General features: G+C 48.9%; 1 protein-coding gene across 4 annotated transcripts in view; it reads left to right on the top strand.

The window, feature by feature from the left end:
* XPNPEP2 (X-prolyl aminopeptidase 2) overlaps positions 1-21,962 on the top strand; it is a 68,764-nt gene that overhangs the window by 43,223 nt on the left and 3,579 nt on the right. For 3 of the 4 annotated variants that reach the window (XM_084813939.1, XM_084813938.1, XM_084813940.1), the window contains exons 10-18: positions 1,359-1,557; positions 4,998-5,087; positions 5,680-5,789; positions 8,033-8,110; positions 11,754-11,825; positions 13,053-13,113; positions 15,182-15,251; positions 18,603-18,707; positions 19,573-19,632. In XM_084813939.1, the coding sequence (XP_084670065.1) occupies positions 1,359-1,557; positions 4,998-5,087; positions 5,680-5,789; positions 8,033-8,110; positions 11,754-11,825; positions 13,053-13,113; positions 15,182-15,251; positions 18,603-18,707; positions 19,573-19,632 (845 nt within the window). Of the gene's footprint in view, positions 1-1,358; positions 1,558-4,997; positions 5,088-5,679; positions 5,790-8,032; positions 8,111-11,753; positions 11,826-13,052; positions 13,114-15,181; positions 15,252-18,602; positions 18,807-19,572; positions 19,633-21,962 lie in introns of those variants that run through there. The other variant, XM_084813941.1, reaches the window with a different exon arrangement.

Raw genomic sequence — 21,962 nt, 5'->3', positions numbered from 1 at the left:
AACCTCAGGGCTGTGGGCCAAATTTGGCCCACTTGGGGTCCCAATCCAGCCCTCCAGGGTTCCCCAAATGGCCAAGCCCTGGACTTGGCCATTTGGCCCTGGACCCAACACCTTTATCCCAACTGCCAGTCATTTGGGGACTTCCAGTCGAGGCTGGTGCTCCTTGGATCGCTCCTTTAGAGTTCTGACTGGTTCTGACTGAAACCCGGAGCAGCTTCAACACCCCACTGATATCGGAGCCACCAGCCTCCACTGGTGGCTTCTCTTCTTTTGCACAGTTTTTTTCCCATTCTAAAAAGTTGGGATGCCTCTCCTAAGGCTTCGTTACTGGCAGGTAGAGCTTTAAGCTCAAATATGCTGGTATGTTTAGTGTTTTGCTGGTGCCCTTTTTGGCTTTGGCTGCATACACCCCTGGAAGGTGCCCCCCAGCATTTCTCTGGAACTGAATTCGACCCTCAGGCTGCAAGAGGTTCGAGACCCCTGTTTTAAATGAACTGAGATAGGAACAGTGACCTATGGCCATTTTTTCTCCTCTCTAGGGAAAGTGCCTAAAAGAAACAAAAATTAATAAATATAAATAAATAACGAACAAAAGATACCTAAAAGAAATACCTTCCACCCTGAGAACAAGCCTATTTCACCCTGCCCCTAGACCCAGTATGATGTAGCAGATAGAGTGTTGGATTTAGGCCAGGGAGACCTGTGTTCAAATCCCTGCTCAGCCACAAAGCAAAGGCCAATCACCAACTCTTAGCCTAACCTACCTCGCAGGATTGTTGTCAGGATAAAAGGAGGGGAGATTAGTTATGCTGCCTTGGGCTCCTTATTTGATTGATTGATTGATTACATTTCTATACCGCCCCTTAGCCAAAGCTCTCTGAATGGTTTACAGAAGTTAAAACATTAAAAACACTATAAAAGTTTAAAAGCAATTTATAGAAAAAGCACATAAAAGCACACAGACAATATACACAAACAACATATAACTAAAAACAACACTGAACTATCAGTCATAACTAAAGACCATCCAGGACCAATTAAAACTCATCATGTGCTGCCAAATGCCTGGGAAAAGAGATAGGTCTCAACCTGGCACCTAAAAGATCATGCTGCTGGCACCAGGCAGACTTCATCAGGGAGCTTGTTCCACAGATGAGGGGCAAGCACTGAGAAGGCCCTCTCCCTCGTTGCTACCTTCCAAGCTTCCCTTGGAGGAGGCACTCGGAGGAGGGCCTTAGATGCTGAATGTAGCATACAGGTAGGTTCGTTCCTTGGAAGAAGAGTGGGATAGAAATGGAATGAATAAACTCTGTCCTCCACCTGGAGGTTATTCTGACCTCCTTTGGTTTTGCCCTCAGTCTGTTTGTGAACCAGAGTCGGCTGAGCGAGGAGGCAACCCGGGCGCTGGCTGCTGAATGCCCAGGGCCCCTGTGCGTGAGGGTGGAGGAGTACAGGCAAGCAGGTGCCAGTCTGAGAAGGTATGCCCAGCAGGATGGTGTCCACATCTGGATTGGAACGGAGTACACCAACCTGGGGCTCTACAGAGAAATCCCCCTGGTAAGAGAGAACAGCCAACGGGATACACAGAGAAGCCGTCAAGATGGAGGGGCAGTGGAGCCAGGGTTTGCAGGGATGCAGCGCCAGCCCTTGTTTATTAGCAGGGACGCTGCCACCCCCCTCTCAGAATTCCCTGCTTCCTCAGAGCTTAGCTGCAATCCTCACAGTTCACACAACATGACAAGCCAGAGTATGGGTTGAATGCGGGTTGTTGTTGAATCATGGGTTGTTGTGTCGTATTGTGTGAACCCAGCTGTAGTAACAAACCATGGTTTGTTACCCATGAACAACCCACGAAGAGAACCCATTGTTTGTTGTGGGGTTGTGAACTGTGGATTGTTTGTGCTTAACAAGCCATGGTTTGTTAGCACGGCTGGGTTCACACAGCACAACAAGCCACGATTCAACAACGACCCACAGTTCAGCAACAACCCACGCTTGGCCCATTCTCAACCCATCTTTTGGCTTGTCAAGTTGTGTGAGCCAGGTCACTGTTTCCCATTTGAGGTGGCCTGGTCTTGAATGGGCAATAAAGACCCATTCCCTTTCCCAAAGACCTGCTCCTGGTGCACATGAAAACTGCAAGGACTGGTTTGTTGATATGGATCAACACAGCAGCCTGGAATTTTGGACTGGTGTTGGAGGCATGGATATGGGAACTGTCGTGATGAGTGCCTGCACTTCAGAAAGTACCACTACATTACTATGGAGGGGACCTACAAACATGGAAAAGGATGGGGACAGAAGCACAGGGAGAGCACAGAGGATGGGTCACCACCACAGGAAGGAGCAGGAGAAAAAGCTGCCTTATTATACCTAGTGCCAGATCCAGGTTTTGGGGGACCCTTGGGCAAGATACCCTCAGGGAATGCCCTTCTCTGAGTGGGCCTGCCATCTCCTTGCCACTCCTTGCTGCTGCCCATTCATTAGCCCTCTCCTCCTGAGCCCAGTCCACACAGCTGTTCAGAGGGAGAGCGCAAGCCAAGTGGAGTTTGCTGCACCATCTCCTTGTCACTGCTTGCTTGTGTGCTTGGAGAGGGCAGCTGAACAGGCAGCGGTGGGGAGAAAGACGAGGAGGAGGAGGAGCAGGGGAGGAAGGAGCAGGGCCAGGGGGCTCCAGGGACTGGTAGTGGGCCCCCCGCAGAGATATGGGCCTTGGCAGATGCCCAGTGGTGCCAACCTTCTTGTACCAATGGTCTGATTTGGTATATCTAGTTCATTATCCTCTACACGCTGATTGGTAGCAGCTGTCCAAGGTTTTTCAGGCAGTACTCAGGCAACTTTCCCAGCCCTACCAGGAGATGCCAAAGACTGAACTGCTTCTTCCCCCAAGTACCAGGATCAGGAAGGCGCAATACTTGGGAGGTGGTGGGCTCTCCCACACTGGAGGCATTCAAAATGAGGCTGGACGGCCATCTGTCAGGGATGCTCTGACCTGGATTCCTGCACTGAGCAGGCGGTTGGCCTCGATGGCCTTGTAGGCCCCATCCAACCCTACTATTCTATGATTCTATGATACTACTTTGTTTCCTTAAAAACTGAGGTGGTGGGCTCAACTTCCGGGGAGGTTATCCCACCTTCTGCCTGGAGGCTCAATCCCCATATTTCAGATATGCGGGTGCAGTTTTGAGCAGGAAAAGTACCCTGCTGTGCATCCGTAGGAGCATTCTGTGAACATGCATGTGGTTGGGAGGAGACGAAGGACAGGCAATAGGAAGCACTTCTTCAGACTCTGCGTACCTAGACCTGCTGCCGCCAGATGTGGTGGAGGTTTTAATTTAGATGGTTTTCAAAGGGGCTTATCAGTGGCTCTCAGTGACTACTAGTCATGATGGCTATAGGCCAGGGGTGGCCCTCCAACTCCTGTCAGCCCTAGCCAGCATGTTCAGTGGTCAGGGATGATAAGAACTGTAGTCCAACATCATCTGGAAGGAGCACAGGCTCCCCAGCCCTGCTATAGGCAGTGTCAGGGCCGGCGTCAAGGATAGGCATGGCTGGGCACCTGCCCAGGGCCCACACCCCAGTAGGGGCCCATTGATGAGAGCCCCGCACTTAGTTATTTTTCAGGGGGTGTCAAGCAAGAGATTATTAACATTACGTTCACATCCTGCCTTTTGCCATCACAGAGCAAAAGGCAGTACACATAAGGCAGGAAAGGGCAAAGTTCTTTCAATCAAGGGCTGCGTTCCCTCCGAGGCAATCTGTTTTGAAGTGAAATCTTGGAGGTGGGCAGGCCCACCCCCTTTTCTCTCTCCCCCAGCAAGGCCATGCCTACCCTTGATGCTGGCCTTGCTGGCAGTCCTCCAGGTGGGAAGGGGGGAGAGAGAAAAGGGGGTGGGCATGGCTGGTCACTCTGACAAGAGCCTCCTGGACTAGCTCTTCCTCTTCACCATTGCGACCTGCTTGCTCACCTGCTTCTTCCTCTGGCCCAGATGATGGTGGTGGTGAGAAGGAGGAGCAGGAGATGCCACGGCCTCCTTGCTCCCTGGCTCTCTGCCTGTCAAGCCAGCAATGATGAGAAAGAGGGGGTGGCAATGGCAGTGAGAAGGTAGGCTCACTGAGGGAGGGGGCCCATTGAGGGGGACTTGCCCAAGGGCCTTCCAAAACCAGAAGCCAGCACTAGAAGGTATGTGGCTGTTCACCCAACATGCTAAACCACTCTCAGTGGTTGAGTGTTGGTCATTGTTGAACTGTAGGTTGTTTGTTGAACCGTGGATTAGCGTGTTGTCTGAACCCAGGACATTTTCTGCAGTGTGGCTTGTTAACCACCCTGAACAACCCAACAACAAACCATGGGTTCTCAAGGTGGCTTGTCTGGGGAAAATAAGCCATGCTGCATAGTTAACAAGCCACCCTGCAGGAAATGTCCTGGGTTCAGACAACATGCTAACCCACGGTTCAACAAACAACCCCACGGTTCAACAAACAACCCCATGGTTCAACAATAACCCACTCTCAACCACTGAGTGTGGGTTAGCATGTTGTGTGAGCCCCATCTGTGCCCCCTAATGCCAGCTACTGGGGAGGAACAACAAGAGAAAGAGCTCTTGTCAGATGTCCTGCCTGTGAGCTAGATGAACCTTTAGTCTGATCCAGTATGGTTCTTCTTATATTAATTAAGTTTGTCCCTTCATAGGTTTTATTGCTGAGCCCTTGAATTGAAAGCAGGCTCCTGGAGCAAAGCTAGCAACCTCTGCCCTAAATGAAGCTTTGCTTTTGGAACACTGCAGACATCAGTGCAGGGAGCAGCTCTGAGACACCTTGTGGGAACCACCACATCCAGGAAGCCGCATAATCCGAGAGGAACTGTGCAAAAGGCGCTGTGAAGGATTGCAAAAGCCTGTCCCCAGCTGGGCTGTTGCAGGGTAGCTACACAGGTGCATCCCTCGAGGGGCCTGGGAAAGGCCTGCTGACGTGGCCCTCTCTTTCCTGTCCCACAGGAAAAGCTCCTAGGAGAGAATTACTCCCCTGTCATGATCACCAAGGCAGCCAAGAACCCCAAAGAGCAGGAGATGATGCGGGCCGCCCATGTACGTAAGCCTACCGTGAGCTCAAAAGCAGAGAAGGGACTTTGGGGGGTGGGCACCAACTGAAAGGAACTGACTCAAAGGTCACAAAGAAGCGAGCAGGCTTTTGAGTTCAACAGGAATCTTCATCAGGCAAAACAACAACAAAAAGCAGTTGCGGGGGAGGTGGTAAGAAGAGGATGTTGCTGGGTAAGGTGGGGAAAAATGTAGGGTTGCATCCAATGTTGTCTAATATAAGCCCAATTCATTTCAATGAGTTAAGTAGGGCTAACATTGGATACAACCCATAGTCTGCAGATTACAAAGGCAATGAAACATATCGGAGGTTTTTGTTTTTATTTCACAGCCTCCAGGGCTGAGCTCTGGGAGTGGGAATATGTTCTGGGTCTCAGCGTCAGTAAACCCTGGCTCAGAATCTGCCCAGGCTTTGTAGAAACAGGCAGAGCAATGGCAACACTCTGATCAAAGCTGTCACTTAGGGCAAAACGGTGCTGATGATTCAACCTCTCTCCTCATCGCCATGCCTACCACCTCGTCCTTACGCAGGATAAATAACCATGGCACACACACCCTTCTTTGCGTGGGGTTCTCATAGGTACGAGATGCCGTCGCCCTGATCCAGTACTTGGTCTGGCTGGAAAAGAACGTTCCCTCCGGTTCTGTGAATGAAATCTCTGCCGCACGTTACGTGGACCAGTTACGTGGGTGAGTCTAAAGAGGTTGATGCCCCTGAGCTGTCTTTAAAGCAGGGATGTTGGACCTCTTTCAGCCTGCGGGCTGAAATCCATTTTGGAGAAGCTTTTGGGGGCTGCGTTCTAGTGGTGGGCTGAGTCAAAGTCAAAAGGGGCAAGGCCAAAGATACCGGCCTATTTTAGCTGAAAGTTCTTCCTGCCAGTAACAGCCTTAGGAGAAGCATTTCAACCTTTTAGAATGGGGAAATAATTGCTCAAATGCTGGGAAACCTCCAAATGGTCAATGGTTGGGGAAAATTGGGGCTGCAAGACGGCAGGATTTAGCCCACAGGGCTGTGGTTTTGCCCACCTGTTTTGAAAGAAGCATGGACGAAAGAAAAGGGGCATTAAGGTGAAGAAGCCATGGCACTCAAAATGCAAGAAGGCAGACACTAGATCGGAACTGGTGTTGTGGCTGGGAAGGGTATGAATTGGGTAGTCCTGCTCCTTTTGCCACGAACTCAGTAGGTGGCCTTAAAAAAGCTGTTGTGGTCTCAGCATCAGTTGCCCACTACCACCATCACACACGCACGCACGCATATCTGCAATGTGGAGATAATAATACTGGTCTGCCTCATAGGGATGTTGTAAGAACTGCTGAGATAATGTATGCAAACTGCTTTGAATCCTCAAGGTGGTAAGCAAATGCTAATTAGAATTATGATTTTCCAGAAATGTGGGGGGGAAGCGTCATTATTAGCCTATTACAGAAAAACCAACAAAATGCCGTCCTTTTGCACAGCTTGGCCAGAAAGAGCATATCCTCTGACCGTCCCCATTTGCTATGGGCAATCCCAATTTTCTGGGCTCCATCCTTGGTAAACCACTGTCCCTCCTTTGTCCCTCTTTCTGTCTTTTGGGGATGCCTTGGTAAAAGATTGTTAGTGTGAGCTGCAAGAGATGCCATTCTTCAGGGTTCGGAGTGCATCTCCTCTCTAGTGCGCATCTGCATGTAAAACTGTGCGCATGAACACTAAGACACCATCTGGGGTACATTACAGCCTGCCACTACATATATATGTACAGCAGCTGCTGAAGTATGCTTTGAAATGCAGTAACATATTGTAGGGCAATGTTGGTTTTTCTAGTATAACTTTATTAAAAGAGTGATTCCCCCCCGCCCCCGCAATCCCCTTGGCTTTTAAATAAGTGGAGTACAGTCTGTTCCAGAGTAATCAATACAGCAGATGAAGCAGAGCCTGAAACAATATGTAGCAGTGAATGGGTTATGACTTACAGAGGCTGTTCACACATCACGCTAATCCATGGTGGGTGGCAAGCTATGCTGGGTAGGTGGTTATGCAAACAACCTACTGTGCTACCATCAATCAGGCAAACAAGCTACAGAGCATGGTTTATTTTCCCCACCTCACCCCTCCTCCTCCTGTAGTCCTCCTGCCTAACCGGTCAGGTATCCCAGCTTCCTTTGAGGTGGGAATAGAGCTCGCTTGAGATGAGCAGAGGGCAGCAGCATTTTTGGCCGCTCTTGCTGAGCAGCCCTGTTTGCAATCTCCAGAACCCACGCTGGCAAGGCAGACAACACAGTAACCCACCATAGGTAAAAATAACCCTTACTACAGAGCATGTGTTCTGAGGGTGGCTTAATCAGGGGAATTAACCCATCATGGGTGGGAAAAAACCACACACGCACGCACGCGCACACACACACACACACACACACACACACGGCACACTAGCCCATCACGGGCAGCTCAGACCAGTTACCCACCATGCCTTAGCGTTACATTGGAACCCAGCCAGAGAGTACTTCTTGGTGTGAAAGTAGGGCTCTTACAGATGAAACAGCCCTACAGGGATGTGGTTGGAAAATGTTGGAGGCCATGAGCTGCATTAGCTTCCGGTGGGTGGGTGGGGTGGGGTGGGGTGGGGTGCTTGATAAAGGGCTGACATCAGTGGGCCCTTTCCCCTGTTGTTGTTATCAAGCGATGGTGGCAGCAGCAACTGCAAGCTGCCTGCCCTTTCCCACAATGCCCTGATGTAGCATCACTCTGGGGCATTGTGGGAAACTTTAAATGGCAGACAGGTAAAACCAACTCGGAGGAGAGAGAACAGGTGTGTGGCTGGATGGGCCCTGTTTTGAGCACATGTCGTTGCCAGTGGGCTTTGCAGAGGATGCAGAGTATATGAGCTGGCAGTAGGTGTGTGCCTATTACGATACAGATCCAAGATCCAGGGGTGTTGTCTGTTCCTCCGCAGGAAAGAGCAGTACTGCCGTGGTCCCAGCTTCGAGACAATCTCTGCCAGTGGACTGAACGCAGCTCTGGCCCATTACAGGTACAAGATACAGAGATGGAAGTGCTAGTGGGTGAGGCTAGGCTGGAATTAGGGATGGCCTGACATCAGGGAAGCTGGGAGAGGTGTGCCATGGTATCAGAGAAGGAAGTCTTCCTCTCTAAGGAGCCATGAGCTAGGGAAGGGGCAAGCTCCTTCCTGACACTCATCACCAGACCAAACTCGTGTGGGAAAGAAAGAGGCAAGGGGCCCCTGCTGGGGTGCTGGGTCCAACCCTGTCTACCCTTAATGCTGGTGCTGGCAGGGAGCAAAGGGTAGCACAGAGAAGAGTTCTCCACTGCTTGGCTTCCTACAGAGGGAAGCACTGCACTCTGTATGGTGGACGGAAGCACCCTGGGGAGCTGTAGAGAGGGCCTTGCCATGGTATCGGTCATACAAACCATTCAAAAGCAGAAGTGCCTGTCCCTCTTCGTAGAAGAGCCATCAGCAGTGTAGTGGAGCCAGGGTTCACAGGGATGTAGTGCCAACACCTTTTCATTAGCAGGGATATTAATTAATTCACCCACGATGTGGGGGGGCACGTGAGCCATTTTTGGTTTCAATAACCAACCTATGAATGCCCTATTGTAAGGTTGCGAGCATGATTTCCGAACCTGGATACTTTGGGTTGTTTATGGATTAAATAACCCATGGTAAGCCCAATAATGAACCATGGGTTAACTCTGGGTTGTTTAACCCCTGAACAACACAGGGTGTCATGCTAACAACCAATGAATGGGGCGTTCGTAGGTTGGTTATTGAAAGTGGAAACCGCTCACATGCTCTGCATGTCCCCAGATATCATGGGTTAATTAACTCACAATTCACCACTGGGACATGCAAACTAGGTCAGTAGCTGGGGGAATGATGGATATTCCCTGCAACAATATATTGTTCCCTGTTGCAATCCAAAGTACTTTGCGGTGGCTTGGTTTTGAATGGGCAATGAAGACCCATGAGCTTTATTCATTTTATTCATTAATTTATATTCCGCCTTTTTCCTCTTGCAAGGAACCCAAGGTGGCTTACATTACCCTCCTCCTCTCCATTTTGTCCTCACAACAACCACCCTATGAGGTGGGTTGGGCTGAGAGACTGTGACTAGCCCAAAGTAACCCAGTGAGCTTCCATGGCTGAGTGGGGACTAGAACCCGGATCTCCCGGCTCCCAGTCCGACACTCTTGCCACTACACCACGCTGGCTGTCTTGACAAAAGACCTGTTCCTGGTGGAGATAGATCCGCTAGAACTGGTTTGTTGCTATGGATTAACACAGCTGCCTGCATTTGGGGACTATTCTTGGGGGGCTGGCTATGGGGACTGTCACGATGAGCGGTGGCCCTTCAGAATTTACCATGACACCACTAGGAGCCGGTACTTGCATTCTCCATGAGAATAGTTTAAGAAGTGGGCTTTTTAAAATGGATGTTGCTACCTCTGGGAACGTGACTTGAGAAACTCACATAAAAAGCTCCTGTCCTGTAAAAGCTCTGAGCATGTAGGGAGGAAAAGCACACAGCTGGCAGGGCTGTGCACAGAGTGGAGAGGGGAGAAGTAAAAGTTTTGTGCCCAAATATAGGTCTGTGGTTTGTGCCCATAAATGCCTGAGCATGCATGCTGCGTGTGTCTCCGGAGACAGAATGTAGGAAGAGCTTTCTTGCATCCCTTCTGCACTGGCCAGCCAAATGATTCCACAAAGTCCCCCACCTCTCCGCCCCCCGCCTTCAGCCCAGCAACTGGTACTCAGAGCTACACTGCTTTGGTACATGGAGGTTCCACTGAGAAATTCGCTAGCACAAGAAGTGGTGATGGCTGCCAACTTAGATGGTGTTAAAGGGGATTAGAAAAATTCATGGTGGATGAGGCTAATCCATGGCTGCTAGTCATGATGGCTAAATGGGATCAGAGGCAGCACACAGCTGGCACACACCCCTCCATACCAGGTGCTGAGGAACAACACCGAGAGAAGGCTGTCGCTCTTTAGTTCTGTGTGTGGACTTCTCAGAGGCATCTGTGTGGCAGGGGTGGGAAAGAGGATGCTGGTTAGGGTGGCCACGTGTCCTTCTTTACAGAGGACAGTCCTCTATTTCAGCCTTCTCCGACCTGATGTCCTCCAGTTGTGTTCGACTGCAACTCCCATCATCCCAAGCCAAAACATCTGGAGGACACCAGGTTGGGGAAGGCTGAAATAGAGGACTGTCCTTTATAAAGGACACACAGCCACTCTATCCAGCAATCTGTATCCCACCATCCCAACCAGATGGTGCTGCATTTGAAGGGCTGTCAGAGGGCAGTCCTCTCTTTGAAGGCGTCCTCTGTTGGAAGGGCTGTCCTGTCAAAGTCCAGTCTAATGACAAGGAACCATGAGAACAGAGAACAGGTGCCGTGAAGTTGCCCATCAGGAGTCAGCACCTCGACAGCAGACTGAACAGGCAGGCACACAGATCACCTGGTCACTGTCTTCCCCACTGCGTGGAGATGCATTTCTGAAGTATAGTCATTATTTTTCCATTTGCATCTATACATGTATATTAGCACATGTCAGCGCCCTCTTTTGTCCTCTTTTTTGGGCAATACAGTTCCTCTTTTATGGTGATGCATAAGTGGTCACCCAAAGTGTTAGACTAAATATAGGCCCTTGGTCTGATCCATCAGGGCTCTTTTTAAAAGTTTTTATGCTAGCTAAATAGCGGCTCCAGGTGTCTTGGGCCACAATCTTTTCCTGAAGGGCCTCTTGAATCTTACAGCAAGCGTGTGGAGAAACTAATTCCAGAGGGGTAGCTGTGGTACCTTAGGGTAACATCCAACATCAGTCTTACTTAGAGTAGACCCACTGAAATGAATGGGACTTAAGTTAGTCACGACTCACTTAAGCCCCATTCATTTCAGTGAGTTTGCTCTAAGTAGGACTGATGTTGGATTTTACCCTTAAACACTCCTTTCTTAAGCATAAGTCTTCTTGACTATGCCATGAGTTTATGATGCCAAATTTATTATGACACAAGCTTTCGTGGACATGGTCTAGTTATGCTGTAAGTGGGCAGCATGTGCGAAAACTTGTGCCGTAATAAATTTGTTAAGTCCTTAAGGTGCTACAAGACTCCTTGTTGTTGGTGCTGACAAAGGGTCTCTCTTTAAGTTTCCTAAATATTAGTGGATATGTGACACTCCCTTGTGTTATTTTTGGATTTCCCTGGTCTGCTGCCCACTGAAGGCTGAGCTGAGAGCACCGATTGCCTAACCCAACAGTAAGGAACCCCCCCTCAGGCCAAATTCAGTTTCAGAGAAGCTTTTTTTTGGGGGGGATGCACATTCCAGTTGTAGGGGGGAACATTCCAGTGATGGGGGGAGCAAAGGCAAAAAGGGTGGGGTCAAAAATACAAAAAAAAATTCCCCACAAATATCCCCATATTTTTAACGGAAAGCTCTCCCTGCCAGTCACTAAGCCTTAGCAGAGGCATTTCAACCTTTTAGAATGAGGGGGTGGGGCCAGGGGAAGGGGGTATGGCCATCTGGGGAACCCTGAAGAACCAGATTGGGACCCCAGAGGGCTGGATTTGGCCCCTGGGGCTGAGGTCCCCCACCCCTGGCTGAACCCAACCTGCCAGTTCTGATGACCCTTTCTCCACTTTTCTTTCCTCTTTCAGCCCATCCAATACTACCAGCCGAATGCTGACTGTGAACGAAATGTACCTGGTGGACTCTGGAGGCCAGTATTAGTGCGTATGGAGCGCCGGGTAGCTTCTCTCTTTGGCCAAGCTCAAGTGTCTGCCTTTGACAGAGGGATTTCCGAGGCTCCCTCTTGTCAAGGGTAGCACTTTTGAGTGTTTCTGGCCATTAGCTCCTTGTCCTGTAGGTTTTGTTGCATTTGCTGCCTTAGGCTACTTCCTCAAAAAGCTTGTTTGTAAGGAGCTGGCACAAGAGAAACTGAGGGTTCCTTCATACGGAGCTTTTATCCTGCTATTGAGATGGCTCCTTCATGGAAGTTTGCAGGCTCTTTACATGCCCCTTGACCCTCCAGGGCGTCTCCTGCTCTAAATGCCCTTTGTTCCGTTTTTAAATAGATCCGCAGATAATGAGCTATCAAATTACCCCGTTGTGTTCTGCTTGAGTTCCCTCTGTGAAAAGAGGAAAAGTCACAAGAAGAGGAGCGAGATCAGTGAAAGATAATGGAAGACTCAGATGTAGGGAGAAGGAGGGGGAAGGGGGTGGGGGAAAAGGAAGCAGGTGAAAAGGGAGTCGTTGTGATCCTGCATTTAAAAGAGAAACAGAAAGCCCTGTTTTAAATGCAGGATTTTAGACTGGTAGAGAGATTCCCTGAGGCTGACTCTACACATAGCAGTTTTACCATTATCATACCGCAGTGATAACTATTGGTGCCCATTGGTGTCATGTGCACCAATAGTTATCATTTCAATATAACAGTAAAACAGCTACGTGTAGATTCAGCCTGAATAAAACATAAGATTATCCATTGCATAGAATGCCAAAATAAATTAAAAAAATTAAAAATCGGGCACAAATGGGATAATGAAAAGGAAAAAAAAACACTTTCAGCATAAAAATGAGTACCCAGAAAAAGGACCCTAACACATCACTTTAAAAGGCCTTGCTAAAAACAAAGGCCTTGCTTTGCTATGGTGTACAATGTAGAGCATCCTTCTCCAATGTGATGCCCTCCAGACATTTTGGAAAATAACTCCCATCAGCCCCAACCATTTGTGCTGTGGGCTGGGGCTGATAGGAGTTGCAGTCCAAAAACATCGGCAGGGTGCCATGTTGGGGAAAGCTGATGTAGAGCAAGAATTGCTGCCTCGCTCAAGAACCTGCCAGGTGATCCACTGATAGACCCGCCATGACTCTGGGGCTAAGTGAATGGAGTAGTTCCGTCTGCTGAACAGCACCTGACAATCCTCCCTTTGCCCTTCCTTCTCTTTCTCTGGCAGCGATGGAACAACAGACATAACCCGGACTGTCCACTGGGGGGAGCCCACAGCTTTGGAGAAGGTAATGCGTATTCCCACACACACCTGGATTGCACACCTGAGGGCTCAGGGACAGTAGTGGGCCCAGCGTTCTTGCTTTCCAGCTGCTGTCTTTTCCCCAGGTCATCCCTGAGTTCCTTTGCCCTTCTTTTATTTCACTGCCATCAAGACAGCCTTGGCATAGCAGGTGGCTCCCAAGTGTGTCGGGATGAGTTCACCTTGGACATAATCACTCTGCTGACTTGCTCTGAAATCCGTCCCCTGCTCTCTGTAGGAGCCCCCAATAGCAACCACAGCAGGCTGTGTCTTCATTCCCTTGTACAATCCATGTATGTGAGATCTCTCTGCCTGTAACTGGCACCAAGTGAGAGATGCCTTTCTAATAGCCTCAGGAACAAAAGGATTCACGTAGCGCTTTTCAAAATGTACACTGGTTTTTAATTCATTGTGCTGAACCGAAACTCTGCTTCCTGCTCAGCAACTGGCTTCCCAAGCCACACAAGGACATGGAAGGTTTCATAAAACAGATTGTGATCTTTTACAACAGCTAGAGAAAAAAAACAACATTTTAATTTGGGGAGGAAGAAGCAAGAGATTATGTCTACAAAAACGTAGGGAACCCTGGGTGAGTTAGCTCCCCTGCTGGGAAGTGGAGAGGTCTTGAGAGATCTGCTGTGTGTCCCCCATCCAAGATTTGTTTTATTGCAACTTTTATTTCTCCATAGCATGTGGTTCAGCTCACTTACAAGAGTGACCTGCGGCTATGGCTTTGTGTGAACTTCTTGCAACCTACCTGGTCTCTACTTACAGCACATATTGGGGTCTGGCCTGTATGTAGATTGATATGGGAGGAGCTGATAAGCAGACAAGCCTGCTTGGGTGGGAGCTGTTTTTGGACTGGAGAGCCCTCAAGATGTGGAATTCTAGAACAGGCCCTTTTCCTGGAAATGTAATGGTCACTTACCTAGATGCAGTTGTTTTGATGCACATGGATACAAGACCAGAGACCCTTTACCATCACAGCCACTGTGAACACCATCCTCTCCATGCTAGCAAAGAACTGGGCTGGTCCAAAAGGCCATAGGTTCCAAGTCACAGGAAGTGATAGCTTCATTGTGCACTCCTGTGCACTTCCATTTCCTTATGTACTCCTGTGCAGTTCCACTTCATTCTGTGCTCCTTTGCAGTTCATTCTGCACTCCTGACCATCTGGAGTCTTGTGTCCAGTTCTGGGCACTGCCCTTTAAGGGTGCTTAAAATAAGGTTCCTAGCACTACCAATTAGAAAACATTGTGTGGCTATTCTGTTGTTTTCTCCTGAATGGATTTTCTGCTGTAAGAAAAACGTTGGAAGAAGCAGTGGGACAACATGGGGGGTTGTGAGTGGAAAACAACTATGACATCTAGACAATACCCCCACCCCCAGCAATACACTTCTGTGAATGAGGCACAGATTCCTTCTTTTACCTTCCCCTTTCCAATAATGCGGGGTTTAGGCTGTAGACGTGGAATGATTGACACTGTAGACACAGGGTTTAATCACCACAACAGTTTGCTGGTAAATTAAAGCAAGCAAATCATTAGTAAAGGTATTTACACAATACAGCTGAGTGATAAAACAGGTATTAAGAAAAAATAAAAGTTGCAGAATGCAAGTTCCTTTACCCTAGCTGTACTTAGACTTCTCTAGGCTTCTTCTTCCTGCTGTCTCTTCAGGTTCTTCTACCATCCTCATTCAAAACCAAAAGTACTGTTTCAAACCTGAAGAAATGAAACTTAACTGGGGAAATGAAACTCCTTGTCTTTGGGATACCCCCTCCCAACAAAATCCCCAAGCCCCTAAGCCTGACCTTTTTGCCTTTGCCTCTGTAGTTCTCAAACTTTCACAGGAACCAATTGCCTAGAAGGGTGGTAGGCTCGCCCTCAGTGGAGAGCTTCAAGCAGAAGGTGGGCTGTTGCGAATGCTCTATCGATTTCCAGCATTGAGGGATAGTCTAGATGTCCTCAAAGAACCCCTCCTGCTCTAAGGTTCTGTGAATTTGGCTGACCTAAACATGGTGTCATTTCATCCTTTGTTCTTCTGCTCCATAGGAAGCCTACACACGGGTGCTGATGGGGAACATTGACCTGTCACGGCTCGTCTTTCCACCCAGAACATCAGGTGAGGATCTGGGGAGAGCAAGAAAAGCCAGCCCAGCTGCTGGGCTTTTCCTCCCCAAATTTAGTTTCGGTGGTAGTGGGTGCCCTTTGGGTGCAGATAGGCATCTGCCTGCAATTTGTCCTGTCCTCTCCCTATGGAGGGCAGAGCCTGGAAGCTAGTTTTCTCCAGCCTTTCCCAACTTTGCCCCCCCCAGATGTGTTGGATGGCAACTCCCAGAAATTCCATGAGAATGAGAATTCTGGGAGTTGCGGTCCAACACATCTGGAGGGCGCAAGATTGAGGAAGGCTGGAACACCCCGATTTTTAGAGGCTGCTACGTATTACCTTACATATTCCAGTTTCCCTTTCTTTCCATCCTGACCTCTTCCCTCTTGTCTCCTCCTATGAGCTTTCATGAAGAGACTTATCACTTTTAAGTGGTTTGTCCCTCTCAGAGATACTCTGGGCGCTTTCCCTGAATTTCAGTTTTCTTTTTTTAGAACATTTCTGCCCCTTTTATTTGAGGACGTATAAGGGAAAGCATACAGGCAGCGTTCTCTCCAATGGCTCTCCAGAACTAAACTGGTTTCGCCTTCTGCTCATCTGGCCAATGCCTGTAATTGGGATATCCACTGGGATAACTGATAAGCACCACTGATTTCCACACACACACCCTTGTTAAATAACTCTAAAATATATGTGGATAGCTATATTGAGGTTTCGGCTATTCAGAGCTTCCCACCACCACTGCCTCACACACACAAATCCTTGCCTATGGGCCTCGAATGAGGCCAAAGGGAAAACAGCAGGGCCAAAATACTAAAGATAACAGCATATTCTAGCAGAAAGCTCTTGCTGTCAGTAACTAGGCCTTAGCATTAACTAGGCCTTAGGATTACTGCCAGTAACTAGGCCTTACTGCCAGTAACTAGGCCTTAGGATTACTGTCAGTAACTAGGCCTTAGCATTAACTAGGCCTTAGCATTACTGCCAGTAACTAGGCCTTACTGCCAGTAACTAGGCCTTAGGATTACTGCCAGTAACTAGGCCTTAGCATTAACTAGGCCTTAGCATTACTGCCAGTAACTAGGCCTTAGCATTAACTAGGCCTTAGCATTACTGCCAGTAACTAGGCCTTACTGCCAGTAACTAGGCCTTAGCATTAACTAGGCCTTAGCATTACTGCCAGTAACTAGGCCTTACTGCAAGTAACTAGGCCTTAGCATTAACTAGGCCTTAGCATTACTGCCAGTAACTAGGCCTTAGCATTAACTAGGCCTTAGCATTACTGCCAGTAACTAGGCCTTACTGCCAGTAACTAGGCCTTAGGATTACTGCCAGTAACTAGGCCTTAGCATTAACTAGGCCTTAGGATTACTGCCAGTAACTAGGCCTTAGCATTAACTAGGCCTTAGCATTACTGCCAGTAACTAGGCCTTAGCATTAACTAGGCCTTAGCATTACTGCCAGTAACTAGGCCTTACTGCAAGTAACTAGGCCGTAGCATTAACTAGGCCTTAGAATTACTGCCAGTAACTAGGCCTTAGCATTAACTAGGCCTTAGGATTACTGCCAGTAACTAGGCCTTACTGCCAGTAACTAGGCCTTAGGATTACTGCCAGTAACTAGGCCTTAGCATTAACTAGGCCTTAGCATTACTGCCAGTAACTAGGCCTTAGCATTAGCTAGGCCTTAGGATTACTGCCAGTAACTAGGCCTTACTGCCAGTAACTAGGCCTTAGGATTACTGCCAGTAACTAGGCCTTAGCATTAACTAGGCCTTAGCATTACTGCCAGTAACTAGGCCTTAGCATTAACTAGGCCTTAGGATTACTGCCAGTAACTAGGCCTTAGCATTAACTAGGCTTTAGGATTACTGCCAGTAACTAGGCCTTAGCATTAACTAGGCCTTAGCATTACTGCCAGTAACTAGGCCTTACTGCAAGTAACTAGGCCGTAGCATTAACTAGGCCTTAGAATTACTGCCAGTAACTAGGCCTTAGCATTAACTCGGCCTTAGCATTACTGCCAGTAACTAGGCCTTACTGCCAGTAACTAGGCCTTAGCATTACTGCCAGTAACTAGGCCTTAGCATTAACTAGGCCTTAGCATTACTGCCAGTAACTAGGCCTTACTGCAAGTAACTAGGCCTTAGCATTAACTAGGCCTTAGAATTACTGCCAGTAACTAGGCCTTAGCATTAACTAGGCCTTAGGATTACTGCCAGTAACTAGGCCTTAGCATTAACTAGGCCTTAGCATTACTGCCAGTAACTAGGCCTTAGCATTAACTAGGCCTTAGCATTACTGCCAGTAACTAGGCCTTACTGCAAGTCACTAGGCCGTAGCATTAACTAGGCCTTAGAATTACTGCCAGTAACTAGGCCTTAGCATTAACTAGGCCTTAGGATTACTGCCAGTAACTAGGCCTTACTGCCAGTAACTAGCCCTTAGGATTACTGCCAGTAACTAGGCCTTAGCATTAACTAGGCCTTAGCATTACTGCCAGTAACTAGGCCTTAGCATTAACTAGGCCTTAGCATTACTGCCAGTAACTAGGCCTTAGCATTAGCTAGGCCTTAGCATTACTGCCAGTAACTAGGCCTTACTGCCAGTAACTAGGCCTTAGGATTACTGCCAGTAACTAGGCCTTAGCATTAACTAGGCCTTAGCATTACTACCAGTAACTAGGCCTTAGCATTAACTAGGCCTTAGGATTACTGCCAGTAACTAGGCCTTACTGCCAGTAACTAGGCCTTAGGATTACTGCCAGTAACTAGGCCTTACTGCCAGTAACTAGGCCTTAGGATTACTGCCAGTAACTAGGCCTTACTGCCTGTAACTAGGCCTTAGGATTACTGCCAGTAACTAGGCCTTACTGCCTGTAACTAGGCCTTAGCATTTCAAGCTTTTAGAATGGGAAAAATATGCACAGAACCCAGGATACCACCACACAACCAGGGGAGGGGCCAGGAGAGGGGGCGTGGCCACATGGGGACACAACCCCTGAGCTGGATTGCTCCACCAGATTTGGCACACTGGCCTGAGGTTCTGCAGCCTCGGCTAGCTCCTTTAGAGTTCTGACTGGCTCTGACCGAAACCTGGAGCAGATGCACTGCCCCGCTGACATCGGAGCCACCAGCCTCCGCTGATGGGCACCACGTTGCAGACCCCAGAATAGGCCATTGGGCTGATCCAGCAGAGATTTTCTTCTGTTCCTATACCAAGGTCAACAGACTGGTCCTCTCAGAGACTGGGCTTGCATTGGCAGGGGAGGAAGAGAGGGGAAGGAAAAGGAAGGATGGAAATGTCTGGGCAAGCCCAAGTGTTCTCTCCTGCTAATCCTCTGCACAACTCGACCTTTGCATTTCAGGCAGAGTGGTGGAAGTGCTCGCTCGCCGACCCCTGTGGGAAGTTGGGCTCAACTACGGCCATGGTACCGGCCATGGCATTGGCAACTTCTTGTCTGTTCACGAGTGTAAGTGGCGTCAGGAGCAGGCTGGGCTGCGTCTGCTCTGCCCTGCAGTGACAGCAACTAATAAAACAAACATGGTGAAACATGTGCTATGACATAACCCAGTGCCTGAAGCTGAATTCTGCAATCCTGCTAAACCAGGGGGTTGGCTATTTGTGGCCCGCCAGATGTTCTGGCTTACAACTCCCACCAGCCCTAGCCAGCAAAGCCAATGGGAAAGGGTGACTGGAGTTGTACACCAAAATATGTGGAGGCACACAGGTTGCCCGCCCCTGCTGCAAACTGTACACATACAGATAGGAAGCTGCCTTATACTGTCAGAGCAGCGGTCCTTCCAGCCCAGTATCATCAGCACCGGCTGGCATCAGCTCTTGAAAGTTTCAGGCAGGAATTTTTCGAGCCCTAGCTAGAGAAGGAGCAAGACTCTGGCTCACTCCATGGCAGCTTCGCTAACATAGTGATGAAGAAAGCTTTGCCTCTTGGATTTCTGCCTGCCACACAGCCTAGAAAAGCATAGGATCCATGCCTGGATCAATGGCGGGGCACCTGCTTTGCCTGCAGAAAGTCCCAGCTTCAGTCTCCGCTATCTCCAGTTAGGGGAAAACCCTGGAGAGCCGCTGCCAGCTGGTGTCAACACGACTGAGCTTGAAGGACCAATAGTATAAGGCATCATCTTAATTATTGCCTCGGTAGCCACTTGGACTGTGCTTCACAGGTGCCAATCAAACAGCATTGCAGCAGTGCACCCTTGTCATGCTGTAGACAATGCTGGAGTCTTGCTCTCAGATCTTGCAATATAGCCGCTTGGGATGGCTAAACCTCTTGGGCTGGTTCTGGCAACAGCAGTAACTTATCTTCTCACCTCCAGGGCCTGTGGGCTTCCAGTCCAACAATGTACCCTTGGATAAGGGCATGTTTACCTCCATAGGTAGGTGGTACCTGATCTTCTCAAGCCCTGATCCTACCCAGATGGGCTCCCCTGCCACCCCCATAAACTGTTTGCTGTTATTTCTTCCTCTTCCTCTTTTTCCTACTCCTACTCTGGAATTTGTCCCACCATTTGCAATTGCACCACCACCGCTACCCCTAGTACACCCATGCGTGGATATATGTGCCAAAAGAAGATAACGCTTGGTGCATTTGATGAAGGGTGTTCTGGCTCTTGAATGCTTCTGCCGCAATAAATCACAAGAAGTTCTCCAAAGTGTCACAAGAGACTCCTTTTTTGTGACTGCAACATACTAGTAATTATTTTACTTTGCACTTGTTGCATATCAACAGTGTGTGCTATGTTCTGTACAGCAGGAACGAACAGATGTCAGGCTTATGGGATCCAATTGGGGGGGGGGGTACTAGAACCCCCTGTTAAGGAAATATCCAAGGCAGGTTAGGTTGAACAGTCAGAAATGTATTAAAGCACATCGCGGCCGTGGAAGAGACAGACGAAACTATGTCTCCCCCACCCACCCCCGAAAAGAAAACAGGATGCATTTATACAGACTGAAAGTTGGAGAACAAAGAGAAACACACTATGCATGCTCAGAAACCAATTAGTACTCAGCACAGTCTTATCAGCACAGCGGCCTTCTTATCTTTAGGGATGAGTTACTTTGGTGGACAGGAATTTCTTGCTTATGAGCAAGTTACAATTACCTTCTCATGGTCATACACAGTCCCATCAGGCACTTCACCAAACCAAACTACTTACAAGGCCTAGTCAGGCCTACTTTCACACCCCAAATCCACCAACTGGACCCTGGTGCAAAAGGCGCACCAAGAATTAAAGAATTCTGAGCCCAGGTATTCTGAATACCAGAACGGCTCCCAGTCCTTCCATACCAAAATCCACACATGGTTACCCCAAGCTGTCTTCATTTCCAGAGTTTAATTTAGGGTGGGATGGAGCGTGTTGCGGCTGCTATTGTGAAATCATGGGAATCAGAAATCCTTGCTGATGCACTGCAAGTCACCCAGAGCTCTCCTAGTAGATCCAGATCTACCTTCTGCCCACCCCTGCAGTACAGAACAGGAGCAACAAGGCCTCTGCTCCCAAAAGGTTTACAAGCTATAATGAAGCAGACAAGACAGGTGTGGAGGGAGAGGCTACAGACTGGCAAAAGAAAACAGGGATGGAAGAATCGGGTGGCAACTGGAGATGCAGAAAATGTGGAAGCAAGCTAGAGACTCGGTTCGCACGATCGCAACATGGTTAACCAGTGGGAGGGTATGGTTGTACTCACGTCCTGTTTGTGGGTTTCCTGCATACAGCCGATTGGCCACTGTGCGAACAGAATGCTGGACTACATGGACTCTTGGTCTGATGCAGCGTGGCTTTTCTGATGTCCTTAAGCCACGGCGGCTTGTTAACCCCACAGCGTGTGGTGATTGCGTGCCAGCCGGATTTTCCCAATCACCCGTGCTGGCATGGCTTGCCATGTTGTCCAAACTCAGGCAGCGTGGCTTATTGGGGAGGGGGGAGCTACAATCAAATAATTCAGTGGATGTTGTTAGATTATATAGGGGTTGCTGCCCCCCCCCCTGCACAGGTTGGGGCAACAGGAGAAGCTACGCCAGTGAGGGTAATTAGGGAAATCCAGCCAGCATGTGACCAGCACGTAGGATGAGGAAAATACGCCACCGTGGCTTATTTCCGTCACTGCGAACCTGCAAAAACAGCTCAAGGTGGCCCAGCAAACGTTTTTCGGAGGAAATGGATCTTGGGGTGGGTGGGGGGACTATGGAGGGGAAGGAAACAGCCCGAAGAAGGAATGCAGAGGAAGGGCAGTAGGTGAAGAGATGGGAGGTGAAAAGATGAAAGCTCCACAGTAGAGCGCTAGCTCAGTGGAAGAGCACGTGCTTAGCACGCAGAATGTCTCAGGTTCAATCCCTGGTGGAGGGATAGACTGCTGTCGAACCCCAGAGAGCTGCCGCCAGTCATAATATACTGAGCTATATGGTCTAAGGCAGCAGCTTCCTAAAAGGAGCTGCAGAGGTTCTGCTGAACTGGGGAGAGTGGCTGGAACTACACAGGATGGCTGCTTCTGAAGAACGCAGTTCCAAGTTCCTTCCTCCCGCCTGTAACATTGAGTAAGGCCCTACGTATGATGCTATGTGTGAGTTTCCCCACCCACATTCCGCTTCATTGGCTGCCTCTTGCGTGGCAGGGAAACTCCCCGAGTGAGGACATCATGTCAAGCATTTCATCTTACATGTTGCCTCAGCCTTCCCCAACCTGGTGCTCTCCATATGTATTGGAGT

Source organism: Heloderma suspectum, chromosome 9, assembly GCF_057233095.1.
Source record: "Heloderma suspectum isolate Gila_16-S chromosome 9, 16-S_ref, whole genome shotgun sequence".
In the NCBI taxonomy this organism is placed as follows: Eukaryota; Metazoa; Chordata; class Lepidosauria; order Squamata; family Helodermatidae; genus Heloderma; species Heloderma suspectum.
The sequence above is the reverse complement of the archived record's forward strand: the minus strand, read 5'-3'. Positions and strand labels throughout refer to the sequence as shown.